Here is a 21,430-nt window from a genome sequence, read left to right on the forward strand (position 1 = left end):
ACCAAAAACAACAACGTGTTGATGATTCTGAGCCGTGTTTGCAGCTGTTAACTCGTAATACACCTGAGTTTTCCCGTCGATATGTGACAATGGATGAAACATGGCTCCATCACTACACTCCTGAGTCCAATCGACAGTCGGCAGAGTGGACAGCGATCGGTGAACCGTCTCCGAAGCGTGGAAAGACTCAAAAGTCCGCAGGCAAAGTAATGGCCTCTGTTTTTTTGGATGCGCATGGAATAATTTTTATCGATTATCTTGAGAAGGGAAAAACCATCAACAGTGACTATTATATGGCGTTATTGGAACGTTTGAAGGTCGAAATAGCGGCAAAACGGCCCCATATGAAGAAGAAAAAAGTGTTGTTCCACCAAGACAACTACCGTGCCACAAGTCATTGAGAACGATGGCAAAAATTCATGAATTGGGCTTCGAATTGCTTCCCCATCCACCGTATTATCCAGATCTGGCCCCCAGCGACTTTTTCTTGTTCTTAAACCTCCAAAGGATGCTCGGGGAAAAAATTTGGCTGCAATGAAGAGGTGATCGCCGAAACTGAGGCCTATTTCGAGGCAAAACCGAAGGACTGAAGCTGGAGGAAGTGCCCCAAAGAAGGCAAAAACAATTCAATCCGCTGGTAAGGTTATGTCAACGGGTTTTTGGGACTTCAAAGGTATTTTATTGATTGACTATCTGCAAAAGGGTAAAACAATAAATTCAGAGTACTACTGCAACCTTTTGGATCCATTAAATGTACCTGGCTTACAACACAAAAAAATAATTTTTCATCAAGACAACGCACCAGCGCACAAGAGTGTTTTAACAATGGCTAAAATCAACTTATTAAAGTACGAGTTGCTTGACCACCCACCTTACTCTCCTGGGAGCTAATCACGGCATTCGATATCGAGAACTTTTGATCGAAATCTAAATTTTTCGGATCACGGGGGTCGATATCGAGTTTTTTGATCGACAATTTTTTCGATTGGTAAATTGCAATCGTAAAACATTTTTTACTTGTTTTTTCATTGTTTTCGCCATATAGGAATAGTAAATATATTTGTTTAAGTTCGAATTGTTGGTACTTTGTAGTAAATTTACGTATAATGAACATATTAAAAGTTAAACAAAAATTGGTCATAGTCGAGTTCGGGAGCGAACATCCTAGCTTGGCAAAGAACCATATAAAAAGTGCACATGCTAGATCGATATCCAAGAGATTGTGATCAACCAATTACCGTACCATTCCGTGACAACATAACGCTTCTGGACCACCTTGTAAGAATAGTGAATGATGAAGGCTTCCACTGGCCAAAAGTTTTGAGACGGCAGACAATTGTAAAGCGGTAGAATTGACGTTGACATGCCACCAAAAATTATACCATCTGTTCTGGTTTACGAATTTGCAAAACGCAAAATTGTGGATTGTCAATAACATCTGAACGATTCCATCTTCTTCCAAATAAATTCCTTATCCATAAGAACAGTGTATATAAATTTCAAATTATATGTCTTTGTGGTTCGGAAAATAGAGGTTGAGGAAAATTTTGCGAATTCGTAAACCGGAACATGCACTGTTAGAAAAATATGTTTTTCATATGTTCCGATATAAACAAAATGTGTTTCGGGCACAATTTTAAAACACAATATACTTAAGTGCAAACATGTAATGTTCCTAAACTAACACTAAATGTTTGGGACATCTATGTTAATATGTTAGAATATATTATGTTTGGGACATGAATGTTTCATAAAAATCATATGTGTGAATGTAAACTTATATATATTTACAAATTTCGACTAAACATACATATGTTGTGATATTTTATTCAACGCGACAGAGAGAGTATAGAGAAAGAAATAGAGATGGAAACCGGGAGAGTTCACGAAAGATATCAACATAACACAGCGAAAGAATCAAAAGAGAACAATTTCTGTGAAATCGCTTTTATGTTGTTTCGGAAAACTATTTTATGATAAGGCAAATAATTGGATATGCTTAAGTCTAAATATTATTTAATTGGAATATTAGAATGAGTATTCGGAGTAACGAGAATAGACATTTGAAAAACAAACAGCATATGTTTTCGCCTTGAGAGCAGCATTTTATGTATGTGTTTTGTTTATCATTTTGGCATTATGGGCACAATTTTTTTCTTGGTTCGTTAAAAGAAATGAGGGGTCTCCATAAAAATAACGAAAGGGCACTATACTCTTTTTAGAGTTGGGACAGTAAAATGATTAATAACCCACATTTCAAAGTTTCATTATAAAAATTTAATATAGTATAAATATAAATGTGTAAATTAAAAAAAGTGTTCGGTCGGGGCAGGGATTGAACCCACGACCCTTTGCATGCAAGGCAGACATGCTAACCACTGCTCCACGTGGCAAACAAATGTATGTTTCTGTTAAATAATGTTATATTTGCATGGGCTCGTGAGCGCTGCAAACTATGCTATATAAATGTAACTTATAACGATAATTATCTGCTGGTGACCATAACAGCTACGTAGCCCAGTGGATAGTGTGTTGGCTTACAAACTGTATGGTCCTCGGTTCGATTCTCCGTGCAGGCGAAAGGTAAAATTTAAAAAATTTATAAAAGTGAATAATTTCTTCAACATTATTTGTATTACAGAAAAAGGTGCCAAGAACTAAAATATTTCGTGGAATTGAAAATTACGAGTATGTTGGGCAATGAGCACAATCGTCTTTGGGAAAAATTCTTCCAAGCATATAATATTTTATAATAATATAATATTTTTGGGCTCAAAATGCTTCCAAACATATAATATGTTCACATAAAGCAAACATATTAATGTTTCGGCAGTATCCAATAATATATGTGCTTCCTGCAAAATATGTTTGGAACATATGTTAAAGAAGCGATTTTTTTTGAGGGTGTGGGGATATATTCCATTTGAACGCCTCCTTCGTCAGCCGAAATCGTCCATTGAGCCTGCGAAAAGGTGACTTTCTAACAGTGCACACCATTCGAATGTACTTACACAAATAACAATGTGTACTTTCCCTATTTGTCGCCAAATTATTCATCTCATCCTCCAATTAGGAAGGAATTCGGAGGAATGTAACAAGAGATAAGATATAATCCAATACAAATTGCTTTTTACTTTGAAATCTTCAAAAACATATGTGTTTTTCTACATTCTATTTTGTGCCTCTAACTTCATTTTGCCATTTCATTTTGTTCTGAGAAATTGCATCAAATTTCGATCGAATGCCGTGATCCAAACTTTTAATCGTATCGGCAATTTTTTTGATACGATTATGAATTCGATATCGAATGCCGTGATTAGCCCCCTGATTTAGCTCCCAGTGACTTTTATTTGTTCCCAAATCTAAAAAAATTCCTTGCTGGCAAGGGTTTTACCTTACAGTTGTAAACCACTATTTGGAAGACCTTGAGGAAAACTATTTTAATAAAGGGATAGAATTGCTAGAAAAGCGTTGGACTAATGGCGTTTTCTTTTCTTTTAAAAAATGCACACTTTTTTTGCATTTTGCCCGGAAAATGTACTCTTTAGTTTCTTTTCTAAAAAACAGGCAAAAGTGCGAAAAGGCTTCGAATTCTGTTGTGAAAATAGCGCCACGCATAGAGGTAAATTACGGGCATTTTCAGCACTGCCAACAAACGAGAGTGCTGCGATTGCCCTGTTTCCTTCTTTGAATTCTTTTCTGCCCGCTGAAATGATAGAATTTTTTTAGGTTTCTGGTAACATTTTAAAAATGCGCATTCTGTACAGACAAAATGAAGGCAAAGCGTTTTTTTCAGCAAAGAAAACACCATAAGTGTATTAAAGTTTCAGGATATTATATTGAAAAATAAAAATATTTTCGAAAAACGAACTATTCTCTTTCATTGATAGGCTAAGAAGTTTCCGAACCGCCCTCGTAAGATGGTGGTTTGGATGGGAGTGCGTCAACAAGGCTTGTTCGTTCGCACCCCATCCTGTTGGTGCAATCTAACATCGACACACTATCAACAAAGTGCTAAAACAAAACTAATTCTTTCGAAGAAAAAACATTATTTCAATCTAACCACAAAACTTTAATCAATCGTTTCAAAAGAAGATTTATCTTCTTTTTCTTTAATTTTTGGTAGGAAATGTTTGGCACAAGTGGCAATCGTGTTTCTCAATGACCTATTTCCTACCGCGGAGCTTATCACTGATTGCAATGGAGTTGGCAGAATATTAGAAAAGCTATCCGATGTGACCAGGAAAATATTGGGGTAGTTTGTTGTCGGAAATCTTGCGCCATCGGCTCTAACATTCAGGTGAATGCGAACTACTGCCATCTATGTATCGAATAGTGAAGATGAGTATCTGGTGGGAGATTTCCTTAAAAATTGATAAGATCAGCAAGGTAGATGTTTGACCGACCGCAGATGTCATCAACAAGGAGCCGGACATCAGGATTGTAAATACAATCGTCGTCAGGAGGGTGTGGAATGGAGGAAAAGTATAGTTTGAACAGTTCCGAAGGTATCATCTCACCAGAGAGAACTCCCTGTTTCACTCTATGAGGTTTAGAGTTTTTGTCTGTAAGTTTCACGTACGAATCTAAAGTTTGGTTTCTGTCGGTAGGGACGCATCGAATGCCTACGATAGATCAACCGTCACCGTCCTGCGTCATGGTGTTGGGCGGGTTAAATCCTTTACTTACGTATGCTGTAATGGTATGCAAAACTGTTGTGTACTATGAACTATTCGGAATCCATAATGATGATTAGCAGCTGGAAAATTCTCCACAAGTCTGGGGAAGAGTAGTGCTTAAAGTGTCTTGGCTCCTGCCAACACAAAGGAGATTGATCTGTACGATTCACCCTTATCTGAGTCTTTCACTGGCTTCAGTAGTGGATATTGGGTATAATGAGTGGTTCGAAGGACAAATGGAGCAGTCTGACGTGCCCACTCCCAGCATTCAGTCGGGGCCCTGCGCCTTGGATGGTTTTACGCTGCTGATGACATTGTAAATTCGGGAAAGGTAAATTGTGACCTGTCGCTGACTAGGAGATCACTAATTTGAGGAATGGCTCCCCTTTTCGCTTGATCTCTCTCGAGATGCTTAACAATTATTCCTTGAAATTAGCAGTTCATGCACTGAAAAAAATATTGTCATGAGGTCAAAGATTTCATGTCTTTAAAATACCAATGCAAATTTTGCTTAGCATAGAAGACGCTTTTCTCTAATATAAAGTGTTTTTCCTTGTCCAAAAGTCGATAAACTTTTCAATGAATTCGTATCGTCCTTATAATTAAGTGATTTATTTATTTATTTTAAAAATGGGTATCATAACATGAAAGAAAAAATGTTTGGGCTAAGGTCAACTTGACTTTAATAATTCAGAAAAATTCTTTAAATTTAATGAAATTGTCTTTAAATTTGTTGTCTTTTTGCATCGGACTACAAAGCAAAAAATCATTCATATATAGGACATGTTTTTCAACACTTTATTTTAAAGACGTTTTTTACTTGAAACATAGCATAATTTCTACTGGAAGTCGAGTCTTAATTTAGAAAATAAAGTTGTCATTAACTCGTTTTTAAAGGACTTTGATATCATATGAAGAAAAAAAAAGCTGAAAAAGCGAAAAATAAAAAATTTCTTCCTAGAAGCAAGTACACAAAATCCAAATTTAAAAGAGAATTGTGTCTTAAAAGTATCTTTACTTGTATTTTCCGATTCTTTGGCTCGGAATCAATACCAAAATTTTTAAAGTAAAAACAACATTTTTGGAACCTGGCATGCTTTTTTTCAGTGTGGGAGAACCCGGTATGCCTACAATACAAAATTTTCTGGCGCTTTATTACACTATTGTTTAGGAGGGAAAAAGTGCTCAAAATTAGTTCGATTTTATATCACATCGCACCCGTAATTTTAAAGAGATCCGAAATCGAAATTTAGATAGCTATGTTATTGCTCTAAAAAAGTAAATAATTAAACAGCGGCACAACATTGCAAAAATCAGTTCCCTGATTCCAGGATCAGCAGTTCTCGTCTGCGAATATCAATGCATTTGCTGGGAAGTTGGGAAATTCGACCAGCGGGTAAGAAGGTAGCTGCTGTTGCATTGGTGATGTCGTGGAAACATCCTCTGGGGATCATGAACATGGGAGGGGGGCGGAGCTCACTAAATCGGAGATCGGTGTATTCTTCATGGGGAGGTGGTCCGATCCCAATGAAATGTTGGGACGCCACGACACGTCATTTATCCGACTGCTGCAATCACCAAAAATTCTCGTGGGGCCTTATCGTTCACCGTAGAAAATGTCGATCTACTATGTCAAAGCTATCTCTGGCAATTATCTAGGAGAGAATTCAAAAGTTCATGGTTACCATTGAAGCGTCCTAGCACCGATTGGTTCTGCCCACACAACAGCCACTCAATATGTGAACTGTAACCTGGAGCACTGCTACCAACCGGGGATATAGACACATTGTCTATCTCTATCTCGGCAGCCGCGGAATTACAATTAAATTGCGATGCTCTTTTCGGAACTGGTACAAAAATATTCGGTGTAAAAAGCTGCGGCGAAGAATATTGCCGTGCGGTAGATGTTGCGGTTACGTAGTCCGACTTGTAACTCTTATTCGTATTTACGCCCTATCAACATATGACTCAGTGATGAGTCACGCAAATTTTCTTGTGAGAGGCGAATTTTCGAGAGTCAAGAGATTATTCATGAATTACGACATTTCTGATTCTCAGTTTGCGTGAATAAAAATGTTCCTCTCGTGATCGTGTGTCTCTAAAGCTTTCTCGAGCATGAGAGCAGATTTTCATTTCGTGAGTCCTAACATAAATATCGTGCGTGAGTAAGTGTGCGTGATTCATGCACTCAACTTTACACCTTACTTTGCTCGCAAAAGAGTTTCAAATAGAAAAGTCAATCTGATTGGTCATCCCCTGAAGCCAAACTCTACGAAAATTTTTAGATCACATGTGCCCATAGCTTCACTTGGAAATGGAAAATTTGCTCGAGTAGCAATTCGTGGGCTGAAATTTTTGTTCGAGCCCTCGGTTATGTAGGGACGATCAATTTGATAGTTTGGCAAGTGAACAATTTTAGAAATTCTCCATACTTTTGATCCTTCAAGTGAAATCTCTAGATTCAGTCATAAACATGATTTTAATACCATACATTTATTAATAAAGCTATTATTTTCACTGACAAGTCTATTAACTTTAACGTACTCTTCCTTCTTTTTATTGTAGATCTTAAAAATATCATCAATCAGCAATCAAACGATAGTATGGACTTTGTGGCAACAACATCAGCAGCGAGTACCACAGGAGGACCATCATCAGCTACAGCTGTATCAGTACCAAATGCCAATAGTAGCAGTAGCTCCATATCCAATTTACCGCCACCCCTTGTACCAGCACAACTCACTCAAACCGGATCGGGTTTAAATCCTATGCTCATGGACTATAATAATCACTCTAACAATAATGTCATGATGCCACCAACATCCACAACTGTCCCCACTGCAGCAGGTGCCAGTCAATCCCTCATAGTTGGTGGTGGAGTTGCAACAGCGGTGACGCCATCTAGACCCTTGGAAAATCTAATGATTTTCGATAATTTCGATGTGCATGAAACACATCGCATTGAGGATGGGTTTTGTACCCAATTGTCCAGGTTACCTCCCAAGAAACAGGAATTACTAAAACAGTTCGGTATTCAAACAAATCAGACTGTAACGTATTATGAAAAGTATATACTCATCGAAAATTTCAACAGATTTTGCAATGTGAGCAAATAATCCTCCTCTATCACTCTCAAGTCAAACTGAGATATGATCATATTTTTCTCTCTCTCAATGATGATATTTGTTATTGTGTCACTTGATTGAACACTGCTAGTATTAATAGGAGATTGTTTTATTTCTTCTCTTTTTCTACACTCCCTCCCTCTCTATGTCTCTTTTCTCGGTTTCGAATTACTATTTTTTAGGAATATAAGGTGGCCGATCATAGACCCTTTTTGGATTTATCGGAGAGCGGTTTACCAAAATCCGAACAGCTTAAGTTCATACGGTATCTGGGACAAGGATTACCCAATTTGACATTAAATAAAATCTACTTGGTATTCAAGGATATTTTAGGCTTAAGCAGAATAGAAAAGTAAGTACCAAACAATCACGTTTACCAAATTTTAACAATTATTAACCTATATTACTATTATTTTACAGAATGGCTATCGAAGGATATAATTTGGACGCTATATTGAAAAAGAAGAAGAGAAATTTGTACAATAGAATGACAGCTGCAGCAGGTAAGGAAAATTTTTAAGAGTATACTCAAATGCGCTGGCACAGAGTACAAAGAGAATAGACTAGGTTAGATCATAGACCTTATAATACATAGATGATCCACTATTATCTTAAAAAAATGTGTCAGTTCCAAAAATTAATTTTCTGACATTTCGTTTTGATTTTTTCTTAAAGAACAAACATTAATTTTCGCGCATTTGCTTTTGTGTTGTTCGTAAAGAGCAATGCTGCTCAAAATTAAATTTCGTATTTTCGCGGTTTTGGTTACAATTTTTTGTTCAAATATGAACTTTTAATATATTAATTTATTTATAAATCCTTTGTTGCATCATAAACGTTCTAATTTTGTGTAAAATTGGCAAACTACAAAAAGGAAAACGAAAGAGATTGTAAGCTTGCTCTTATTTTTCTCGTTTATTCTTAATCTTCGGAACTGTCAAACATACCTTGACGCCCATGGCTCATCTATGTATTATAAGGTCTATGGGTTAGATTGCAAAGTACATTGATTGAAGAGATTCTGGAGGTATTCTACGGGAAATGGTTCAACCACAAGACCTGTGCTGAACTAGTCACTGATGTGTATGGGCCAGTCTAGTCGAAACGAATGGATGGCACCGGTCACTTTAACATGGGTTGTCGTTGACGGGGTAATTTTATACTTTAGGACACGACTTGGGCTCATTCCAATGGAGACGTTTAAGGACAACTTAGCCGTAGACAGGTTCTCATGAATAAGACGGGAACAAACTGTACGGAACCTGTTTAATTTTGACCATACAAATAGGACCAGAAAGCAAGAGATACACGCAAAGAAAAAAAACGTTTGGAAAACGTGTACCGAAAAAGTTTTTCTTTTGTTAGAGTTTTTTGAATTGCTTCGAAAATTTTAAACTTTTATCACCAAAAAAATTCGTTTGTTACAAAGTTTTTATTTTTTCAATAAAAAAAGTTATTTTTGAAACAACAACAGAGTCCATTTCGTTTATATCAAACACTCTTCTTTTCTGACTTTTGGTCTTTAATAAAACACATTTTACAGTTCAAAATTTAATATAGTACAATGTAATGTTGAACATTTTTTTCGGAATCTTCGGAACATATGTAGAATGTATGTAAAAAAAAAAAAACTTTGGTCGAAGCAGGGATCGAACCCACGACCCTTGGCATGAGAGTCAGACGTAGCAACCACTGCTCTACGGTGCCAAACTAAATGTTTGTTTCTGTTAAATAAACTTTGTTTATTCGGTTCGTGGGCGCCGCAAGCTATGCTATATAAATATAACTTATATGGATATTTATCTCTTGATGACCATAACAGGTACATAGCTCAGTGGTTAGTGTGTTGGCTTACAAAGTGCATGGTCCGCGGTTCGATTCTCCGTCCAGGCGAAAGGTAAAAAAATTTTAAAAATTTATAAAATCGTATAAATTCTTCTACATTGTTTGTATTACAGAAAAAGGTGCTAAGAACTAAAAATCGTTGTGGAAGTGAGAAAGATGTGAGGGAAAATGCAATTAGCCAGAAAAAAAAATTTTTTTTGAGTTAGTCTTTATGAAATTGTTTTTACATCCTGGAAAAGAATAAACGTTTATCACAAAAAGTATATACTTTTCTTCCAAATACACTTCCTTACAGCGAAAAGCAAATGAGAAACGAACTTTGTTTGTCTAAAATTTCGTTTGGGAGGAAAGAATTATTTTTTTGCGTGTAAGATCTTAATACAAGAGAGAGAGTATACACCCAGAAAAAAGTGCCTTCGAAACTAAAGGAAAAAATGTTTATCAATTTAGTTTAGCAATTTTATTTCCATTTCAATTAAATTTTTGTGTGAAATAATAAAATTTACTTGTTTCAGTAAAAAAAATCCTAAACTGAAAGCAGTTAGGAATAGTTCATTAACTAGAATAAGGCATGGAATTTTACTAATACTGTTTTCTTCGTTGGGTATAAGAATTTACTACTGAACAAGAAAATTTTATTCACTGATAACAAAGCATTCGTAAAAATAAACAAAAACCGAACTACAACCAGTTTCCTCAAATTTAGTAAAATTTCTTATAAAATGATAATTCTGACTTCCTTTTTTTATAGGAAGCTTATCGTATATACGAATAACACTTAGCATAGAAAAGTATTTTAGTTCATTCGAACTAAGAAGTACTCAATCCTTTCAAAACTTAAGGAAACACACTTGTTAGAATATAGGAAATTTTCCTTTGTCTACCTGTAATCGATATCTGTCATCGATGTAATCGATATGTTTGCGCGTGGGTTGTTTTTTTAGTTGGAATCGCGTTTTTATGGTGTACGGAGAGATTGTTAAAAAATAATATAGTAAAATAATATAATAAATAACAAATAAAATATTTGTTATTTTAAATTAGTGAGAACATTTTTCGTTTTTTTAATTATTGAACATAAATAACAAACAATAAGTCTATCAATGTTCGTGATGGTGTATAAAGACAGAAAACACCAACAGAATAACAACCCTTTCATTCGTCTTCATTTTGGAATCTTCAATTATAAGGTAACATTCATACAGTGACGCTAACCTTTTGTGAAAAAATTGGTTTATGATTTTTTATATTTGAAAGTATTGAAATTGTAAAGAGAGGACAAAATCGTTACGTAGCATATTATTAAAAGTGAAAGGAACAACAAGAAGAAAAGATTTACGTTTTACAGTTGCACTGAAAAAAACAGTGAACCCACCAGGAAGAAAAATGTCGGTTAATTTTGGAAAATTTTGAATATTTTTTGAAAAATTTAACTAAACAGTATAACAAACGCTGGCATCACGCCGATGTCATAAAAATAAGTAAATATTTTTCGACAAATTCAAGAAAATTTATTAGACATAATTAAGTTTTTTCACATATTAAAGAAAATTTTGTAGTTTGAAGGAAAAAATTGGAGTTTAGTGACATACGAAGTTCATGATGAACGCATTTGTAGTAAAATTTACAAATTTAAAGAAATATTGAACTATTTTGTGGAAGACACGAATTTAGTTAATCTTTCAATTGTGTATATTTTTTCCTCGGTTTCAGTTAATTTAACTAACGTACACAAAAAATTATTAGAGTAGAGGAAACTTTCTCGAAACATAATAATTCCATGAACTAAACGAAAGTTAAATTGGCTTTAGTGAAATAGAGAGTTCACTTATATTTGAGTGTGGTAACATTACATGGAAATTGGAAATAGTGGAATAATAAACTAATATTTCAAGGCCAGTCGATGCTGTTGATTCTTAATAAATATATTTAATATATTAATAAAACATGTCTTTTATTGATAATATAAATAATTATTGATCATATAAATAAATAAAACAGTATTTAAAAACGAAGGTAAGCAGTTCTAATTTTGAAGTAAAAGGTTTACCACAAATATGTAAGATTTGTCCAAATGAATGAAAAGAGTTCAATAAAATCATTCCATATATGAATTCAATTCAGTTAAATTTTTTCATTCAGTAGTATAGTGGTACATAAATATAGGAAAATGTTAACTAATATATGGAATGCATTCTACCTAATTTCTACGAAAATCACATCGTTCAAACAAATAAAAATGTCTTAGGCGCTATACGAAGTTCAACTTTCTTCACAATGAGTTCATTTTAACTTAAAGAAGTGACCACTTTTTTCTGGGTGTTTTGACAAAATTGGAATGTTACACATTCTCAATAAACCAACAGAGAAGAGAACGAACTGCTCAATAGGGGATGTAATACTTTTGTTGTTTTCGAATTTCAAATTTGTACGTATTTCAATGTTTGTGTACATATTTTCTTTTCTTTTTGTACACTCAGAAAACTTTTCCCAATGAAGTCTTTCAATGAAAAGACGAAATATTGTATAAAAATAAATTAAACACACAGACATCGAGCTCGTTTTTATCAATAATTTATTAAACGGAGAAATAAAATTTTTACAAAATTTTCTATAGAAATAAAATTAAAAAAAAAAATCTATAGTAATAAAAATTCGACAAATTTTTTTATAGAAATAACATTTTGACAAAGAAATAAAATTTTGACAAAATTTTCTATAGAAATAAAATTTTGACAAAATTGTCTGGAGAAATAAAATTTTGACAAAATTTTCTATAGTAATTAAATGTTCAAATATTTGTATGGAAATAAAATTTTGACAAAATTCTCTATAGAAATAAAAAAGTGACAAAATTTTCTATACGCCCAGAAAAAAGTGACCACTTCTTTAAGTTAAAATGAACTCATTGTGAAGAAAGTTGAACTTCGTATAGCGCCAAAGACATTTTTATTTGTTTGAAGGATGTGATTTTCGTAGAAATTAGGTAGAATGCATTCCATATATTAATTAACATTTTCCTATATTTATGTACCACTATACTACAAAATGAAAAAATTTAACTGAATTGAATTCATATATGGAATGATTTTATTGAACTCTTTTCATTCATTTGGACAAATCTTACATATTTGTGGTAAACCTTTTACTTCAAAATTAGAACTGCTTACCGTCATTTTTAAATACAGTTTTATATATTTATATAGGCATTTTTCTTCAATAAAAGACATATTTTATTAATATATTAAATATATTTATTAAGAATCAACAGCATTGACTAGCCTTGAAATATTAGTTTATTATTCCACTATTTCCAATTTCCATGTAATGTTATCAACAGTAAAACGTAATGCTTTTCTTCTTGTTGTTCCTTTCACTTTTAATAAGATGCTACGTAACGATTTTGTCCTCTCTTTACAATTTCAATACTTTCAAATATAAAAAAATCATAAACCAATTTTTTCACAAAAGGTTAGCGTCACTGTATGAATGTTACCTTATAATTGAAGATTCCAAAATGAAGACGAATGAAAGGGTTGTTATTCTGTTGGTGTTTTCTGTCTTTATACACCATCATGAACATTGATAGACTTATTGTTTGTTATTTATGTTCAATAATTAAAAAAATCGAAAAATGTTTCACTAATTTAAAATAACAAATACACTCAAAAAAAAGTGAACTCTCTATTTCACTAAAGCCAATTTAACTTTATTTTAGTTCATGGAATTATTATGTTTGGAGAAAATTTTCTTTACTCTAATAATTTTTTGTGTGCGTTAGTTAAATTAACTAAACCCGAGGAAAAAAATATACTCAACTGAAGCATAAAGATTAACTAAATTCGTGTCTTCCACAAAATAGTTCAGAATTTCTTTAAATTTGTAAATTTTACCAAAAATGGGTCCATCATGAACTTCGTATGTCACTAAAGACATTCTTGCAATTTTGAACTCCAAGTTTTTCCTTCAAACTACAAAATTTTCTTTAACAAGTGAAAAAACTTAGTTATGTCTAATAAATTTTCTTGAATTTGTCGAAAAATATTTACTTATTTTTATGACATCGGCATGATGCCAACGTTTGTAATACTGTTTAGTTAAAATTTTCTACAAATATTAAAAATTTTCTAAAATTAACCGAAAGTTTTCTTCCTGGTGGGTTCACTGTTTTTTCAGTGTATTTTATTTGTTATTTATTATATTATTTTACTATATTATTTTTTAACAATCTCTCCGTACACCATAAAAACGCGATTCCAACTAAAAAAACAACCCACGCGCAAACATATCGATTACATCGATGGCAGATATCGATTACAGGTAGACAAAGGAAAATTTCCTATATTCTAACAAGTGTGTTTCCTTAAGTTTTGAAAGGATTGAGTACTTCTTAGTTCGAATGAACTAAAATACTTTTCTATGCTAAGTGTTATTCGTATATACGATAAGCTTCCTATAAAAAAGGAATTCAGAATTATCATTTTATAAGAAATTTTACTAAATTTGAGGAAACTTGGTTGTAGTTCGTTTTTTGTTTATTTTTACGAATTCTTCGTTATCAGTGAATAAAATTTTCTTGTTCAGTAGTAAATTCTTATACCCAACGAAGAAAACAGTATTAGTAAAATTCCATGCCTTATTCTAGTTAATGAACTATTCCTAACTGCTTTCAGTTTAGGATTTTTTTTTACTGAAACAAGTAAATTTTATTATTTCACACAAAAATTTAATTGAAATGGAAATAAAATTGCTAAACTAAATTGATAAACATTTTTTCCTTTAGTTTCGAAGGCACTTTTTTCTGGGTGTAGAAGTAAAATTTTGACAACATTTTTTATATTCGTTTTGTTTGTTATTGTTGGTTTCTCCTCAATCATTATTGTTGTCTTTGATCTCAGCTTAAAAATGGTTGGTCCAACCATCTTGCAGAGGAAAAGTATGCTTGTCAAATTTATTTGGGCAAAGCCATATATACTGCAAGATGGTTGGTCTTGCAGTCTATAGGTTGGTTAAGCTACACTTGTAGTTTAGTCAATGCATGGTTTTAAGCTGAGATCAAAGACAATAAAACTTTTCTATAGAAATAAAATTTTGACAAAATTCTCTATAGAAATAAAATTTCGACAATTTTTTTATAGAAATACAATTTTGACAAAGAAATAAAATTTTGACAAAATTTTCTATAGAAATAAAATTTTGACAAAGAAATAAAATTTTGACAAAATTTTCTATACAAACAAAATTTTGACAAAATACAAATAAAATTTTGATAAAATTTTCTATAGAAATAAAATTTTGACAAAATATACTGTAGAAATAAAATTTTGACAAAATTGTCTGGAGAAATAAAATTTTCTATAGAAATTAAATGTTCAAATTTTTTTTATAGACATAAAATGTAACAAAATTTTCTATAGAAATAAAATTTTGATAAATTTTTCTATAGAAATAAAATTTTGACAAATTTTTCTATAGAAATAATATTTTGACAAATTTTTCTATAGAAATAAAATTTTGACAAAATTTTCTATAGAAATAAAATTTTGACAAAATTTGTATAGAAATAAAATTTTGACAAAATTTTCTATAGAAATAAAATTTTGACAAAATTTTCTTTAGAAATAAATTTTGACAACATTTTCTCTGGAAATAAAATTTTGACAAAGAAATAAAATTTTGACAAAATTTTCTATAGAAATAAAATTTTGAAAAAATAAGATTTTTTGTTTGGTAGTCTTTTGGTAATCCAGTGGCAACCGTGGATGCAATACTGCCAGTATAACGGTAAATAGCAGTGGTACGAGAAACAAAAAATTTTCGCACATTTAAATGGTAGAGGGCGCCGTTGATAGCCACTTGCAGTTTTCCAGCCAAATTTAAAGCAATCACACTATCAGGCTTCAATTCCATCATGAATAACTTCATTTTTGAATACAATAGATCAAAATGCTTTTGTAAGCTTGTAAACAATAATATGAACTTTTTGTCACCGGTCCAAATCTATCAGCTGTTAGACAGACGGTTTAGAAATCATAGCAATCTTAAATTGATTGCAATAGATGTCATCTTACAGGGTGCCTAAATCAATAACAAATATTTTCACACAAAAATAAGGTAACACTTCATGTAAACTATCCTGCATATTATGGGGATCTGCAACCATTATCAGGACCATTTTATGGTTAAATTATTAATATACTACTAATATTTAATGGAAGGTTTTATTTTTACTTAGATTTTCCGTTAATGCTCATGTGCCTTGAAATGTCGAAAATTTAGGAGAATTTTTTAATAATAAAATATCTACATATTAAAAAATCAGCTAAATCATAACTAAAAATATTTTGTATTCCCGTCCATTTTCAGTTCATAAAGAATGTAATCCTGATGCCCCTACCCCCGCAATACCACCAGCTTTGACACAGGCAGCGAAACCAGTAATCCCAACAAAATCAAATGTTACGACGGCAAAGGCCACGACATCATCATTACCAGTGCCAGCACCGACATCTGTCTACCAAACGGAGGCGTATAAAACTTAACGTTGGTGTTCATTTTTCAATAATTTATTTCAATATTTAATTATTATAAATCTTATTGTTATTTAAACGAATTCCCCTCCCCAGTTTAAAGCAAACTTTCCGGAACTGGACCAGTAACTGTTGTGTCTTGAAAAGATGAAGCAAAAAGAAACTTAAACTCAAGCGAAACTAAAAAAACTTACTGATGTAACAAATTCTGAGAAAGAAATTGTAAATTAAAAAACAAAAAAAAAACTCCAAAATGTAATCAAACAAGTGCTAAATTAATATACAAAAATATTAGATTGAATCAAAATAAAAAAAATTAAAAGGGAAATTATACTCGAGAAAAATCGCAGCAAAAGCAAAAGAGGATTTCAAAAATCATAGTTACGTAAGAATACACCGCAACATACACACAATACATACATAAACATACAATATGCAATCATTATTAGGCCATACCTTTTGAGGAAATGGATGTGAGATCAATCCACGACAAGTGTTATCAGATTTGGGGATTTTTTCCCCAAACTGGAGATTTTTCGTGATTGGGGATATTTGATTTTCTTTGGGGATCGGATGATTTGTCTGAGGAAATTTGGGAGATCTTGCTGAGGATATTTTCACTTTCAATAATACAGTATTAAATTTGTTATAGAAAGTGTGAATATGACGTCCAATAGAACTAATACATCATTCATTTACACTTCATTTAGGTAGTGGTAAATCGCGTTCCTGTTTACCATCACAGCTTGTCATGTGTGATAACAGACATGAAAAAGGCCCAACACCAATTATTGCTTGGGTCATATATATGTCCCGTTATCTCTTACAATATTTGTTGAGGTATCATGACCGTTTTAATCTATAATAATCTTTAAATTTACAGAGATTTCAAACATTTGGATTAAATGAGATGTTGCGTAAAATTATTATATTTTTTCCTATAAAAAGTTAACTTTTAGAATTTTCCCAAATTTAAGCTGATCATATTAAGGAGTTTTTAAGGTTATTCGAAATCTGAAAAGAAAAACAAAAAAGGTTATCAATTTCCTACATTTTTGTTTTTAATTTATTTTACAATTAAGCGAGTAATTACGCTCAAAAAAGTGAACCCTATATGGAACTAAAGCCAAATTAATTATTATGGTTTGAGAAAGTTTTCTTGACTTTTTTGTGTACGTTAGTTAAATTAACTAAAAACATTATCAATGAAGCATAAAAGATTTACTAAATTCGTGTCTCCCACAAAATAGTTCAGAATTTGTCGAAAAATATTTACTTTTTTACTTTTTGAAACCCTCATAACATCGGCACACAGAAAAAAAGTAAACTACATCCCTGCCAGCATTTCAAAGTTCCATTTCATCCTCATCGCTACCACAGACTCGTAAGTGACACTGCAACAATCGCCAACTGTGATGGGGGAAGCGTATGAAAAAGTATGAAATGTGCATGAAAATATTTTGCCATCATTATTATTACAAGAGCCATTTTATATTTTGTGAAACACCAAGCGCAACTAGCTTCTTATAATTTATTTAAATAAAATCGATAATGAAGTGCTGAAAACATAGTTATTTCGCTTAAAATTGTAAAAGGTATATTGGTGAACAATTTTTGACTTTCCATATGGGATAAAGTGATTGTTTTTCAGATATTTTACAGACACGCTGCCTCCATCGAGAATAAACAAACGGCTGATAGACGCTGCAATATTTGCCACTTGTAAATCAAAATCATTCTATTATTAATGACAAACAAGTAAGGAAAGTCTAAAGTCGGGCGGGGCCGACTATATTGTACCCTGCACCACTTTGTAGACTAAATTTTCGATACCATATCACATCCGTCAAATGTGTTGGGGGCTATATATAAAGGTTTGTCCCAAATACATACATTTAAATATCACAAATATCAATATCATTTTGACCATTTTTGTCGAAATCAAAAAAACATATATATGGGAGCTATATCTAAATCTGAACCAATTTCAATCAAATTTGGCACACATAACAATATTACTAATTGTACTCGTAGTGCAAAATTTCAACCAAATTGGGCCAAAACTCTGGCTTCTGGGGCCATATAAGTCTATATCGGGCGAAAAATATATATGGAAGCTATATCTAAATCTGAACCGATTTCAATCAAATTTGGCACACATGACTATACTACCAATTGTAATCCTTTTGCAAAATTTCAAGCTAATCGGGATAAAACTCTGGCTTCTGGGTCCATATAAGTGCATATCGGGCGAAAGATATATATGGGAGCTATATCTAAATCTGAATCGATTTCAACCAAATTTGGCACGCATAGCTACAATGCTAAATCTACTCCCTGTGCAAAATTTCAACCAAATTGGGCCAAAACTCTGGCTTTTAGGACCATATTAGTCCATATCGGGCGAAAGATATATATGGGAGCTATATCTAAATCTGAACCGATTTCAATCAAATTTTGCACACTTGACTATACTACTAATTGTATTTCTAGTGCAAAATTTCAACCAAATTCGGCCAAAATTCTGGCTTCTGGGGCCATATAAGTCCATATCGGGCGAAAGATATATATGGGAGCTATATCTAAATTTGAACCGATTTCAATCAAATTTTGCACACTTGACTATACGACTAAGTGTTATGTTTGTACATTTCAAGCAAATCGGTATAAAACGCTGGCTGCTGGGTCCATATTAGTGCATATCGGGCGAAAGATATATATGGGAGCTATATCTAATTCTGAACCGATTTCTTCCAAAATCAATAGGGTTCTATTCTGACCCAAATTAGGAACATGTGCCAAATTTGAAGGCGATTGGACTTAAATTGCGACCTAGACTGTGATCACAAAAATGTGTTCGCAGACAGACGGACGGACGGACAGGCGGACATGGTTATATCGACACAGGGACCCACCCTGAGCATTATTGCCAAAGACACCATGTGTCTATCTCGTCTCCTTCTGGGTGTTACAAACATATGCACTAACTTATAATACCCTGTTCCACAGTGTGGCGCAGGGTATAAACATAATGTTAAATGTGTTGTGATAGTAGTATAAATGTTAAATTTATAAGAATTTATAAATGTTTAATCAAATTAACAAACATCTAAACAATCTTGTTTACTTGACCATAATGATTCTTTTACAACTATCTTAAAATGCACTTTTTCGGATTGTTTGAAGGGGCTCTTACTGGCGTCGTTCTAAATTTATTAAAAAAGGCACCTAATAATTGCACTCATGCAATACTTTTTTGTAGTAACTTGGCGTGGTACAACTTCTCAATAGTGGCGGCGCTTTTCCGACGAGTTTTGGATGTCGTATACGATTGTTTTCGACGTGGTAGGCATTCTTAGAAGCGCCGTCAAATTCAAAAAATGTTGGCAGGTATTATGGGAAAAATGAACTATCTCGTGCGAAAATGGAACTAAATTGTATACCAAATTTTGAGATTCATTAAATTAACGAAAATTTTCCGACATTTTTGGATTTTTAACTACCATTAACGAAATGTAAAATGAACTAAAAATAAAGAAAAATTCCTATGCGACAGATCATTTAACCACGCTGCAGTTCATTCTTACTATTTTTTGAGAAGTGTACGAAAAACTTCTTCTGTTTTAGTTAGAATTGAACTAATTTTTATGTCATTGAAATTTTACTGCCTTTAGTTCATAAAATTTTTGAGACATACTTGGGATAAAGAAAAAATCGTTGGACTGGGGAAATTTTCTTACAAAATTAAAAAAAAAAAAAACTAAAACCAAATAAAATTTTTGCAATAAATATTAATTCATTTTAGCAACCGACTTTTTTCTGTGCAGTTTGGCTAAAATTTTCTAAAATTAAACTAACTTTTCTAATATTAACCACAATTTTCCTTCCAATTGGGTTCACTGTTTTTTTGAGTGTACGTTTACGACGTTATATTTCATGTTCCCCTTTTAAACAATGTCTTGAAAGATTGTTTAAGATTACTTAAAACCACGTTCAACATTTTTTTATGTAAAGATACTCATTTTAAACTCGAATCGTCTACCTCTAAAGATAAAATGTCTTCAACTATAAATGTATTCCCTTTTAGTCAAGTAAAAATCTTTGTGGTCTCTTCCATGCTAGGCAAAAGTCCCACTCGAATTTCAGAGACAAAACGTCTTTATTCATCTTTGTTCATCTGGAATATGTTAGTTAGTAGTTCCTAGATATTCTAACTACATACACATTTCTCTATTTTTATATTAATATAGTTTTTTTCGTAGATTTCAGTCATTTCGAAAGCTTCTCGATGCGATCAGCAATCGTTTTGTTTGCTGCTATACCTTAATGTGATTTGATCATGGATCATGGGTTTGATAAGGTTTAAAATGAAACAAGTATATACGGCCGTAAGTTCGGTCAGGCCGAATCTTATGTAAAGGGTGAAACGGTCAAAATTTGGTCAAGGGAAAACGCGTGTAAATCGGTGAAATCGTTTATTTAAAAAATCAAATTAAATTTCTTTTTCAAGTTCAATTAGTATAAAATTCAGGAAAAATATTCAGTTATTCCGAATTGCCGGGCCTCACGCTTGACACCTGCCATCAGATTTTGTACAGCCACCTTGTCTACCTTCTTCGCCCCAGAAAGCCAGTTTGCCTTGAACTGCTGCTCGTCCTTAGCAGTTTTTTTTGGTCTTCTTTAGGTTCCGCTTGACAATAGCCCAGTATTTCTCAATTGGGCGGAGCTCTGGCGTGTTGGAAGGGTTCTTGTCCTTGGGAACCACCTGCACGTTGTTGGCGGCGTACCACTCCATGGCCTTTTTACCGTAATGGCAAGATGCCAAAACAGTACGGAACAACCGTGTTTCTTCAGGAAAGGTAGCAGACGTTTATTCAAACACTCTTTCACGTACATTTCTTGGTTGACAGTCCCGGAAGCTATGAAAATGCTGCTTTTCAAGCCACAGGTACAGATGGCTTGCCAAACCAGATATTTCTTTGCGAACTTTGACAGTTTTATGTGCTTGAAAATATCTGCTACCTTTCCCCTTCCTTTTGCCGTATAAAACTCCTGTCCCGGAAGCTGCTTGTAGTCGGCTTTGACGTAGGTTTCGTCGTCCATTACCACGCAGTCAAACTACGCCAGCATCGTCATGTACAGCCTCCGGGATCGCGCTTTGGCCGTCGTATTTTATTTATCATCGCCATTTGGAGTCACTACCTTCTTGTAAGTCGATAGTCCGGCTCGTTTTTTGGCTCGATGCACGGTT

At 33.1% G+C, this 21,430-nt stretch overlaps 1 protein-coding gene across 2 annotated transcripts in view; it reads left to right on the forward strand.

Annotated features, from left to right (window-relative positions):
- LOC142234624 (uncharacterized) overlaps window positions 1–17,773 on the forward strand; it is a 123,671-nt gene extending 105,898 nt beyond the window's left edge. Inside the window, exons 6-10 of one of the 2 annotated variants that reach the window (XM_075305782.1) lie at window positions 7,245–7,783; window positions 7,987–8,156; window positions 8,225–8,307; window positions 16,016–16,192; window positions 16,276–17,773. In XM_075305782.1, the coding sequence (XP_075161897.1) occupies window positions 7,245–7,783; window positions 7,987–8,156; window positions 8,225–8,307; window positions 16,016–16,191 (968 nt within the window). In that variant the 3' untranslated portion in view covers window position 16,192; window positions 16,276–17,773. Of the gene's footprint in view, window positions 1–7,244; window positions 7,784–7,986; window positions 8,157–8,224; window positions 8,308–16,015 lie in introns of both variants that reach the window. The other variant, XM_075305781.1, reaches the window with a different exon arrangement.
- Window positions 17,774–21,430: the final 3,657 nt, after the last annotated feature.

This window comes from Haematobia irritans, chromosome 4 (assembly GCF_050003625.1).
Source record: "Haematobia irritans isolate KBUSLIRL chromosome 4, ASM5000362v1, whole genome shotgun sequence".
NCBI classification, from domain to species: domain Eukaryota; kingdom Metazoa; phylum Arthropoda; class Insecta; order Diptera; family Muscidae; genus Haematobia; species Haematobia irritans.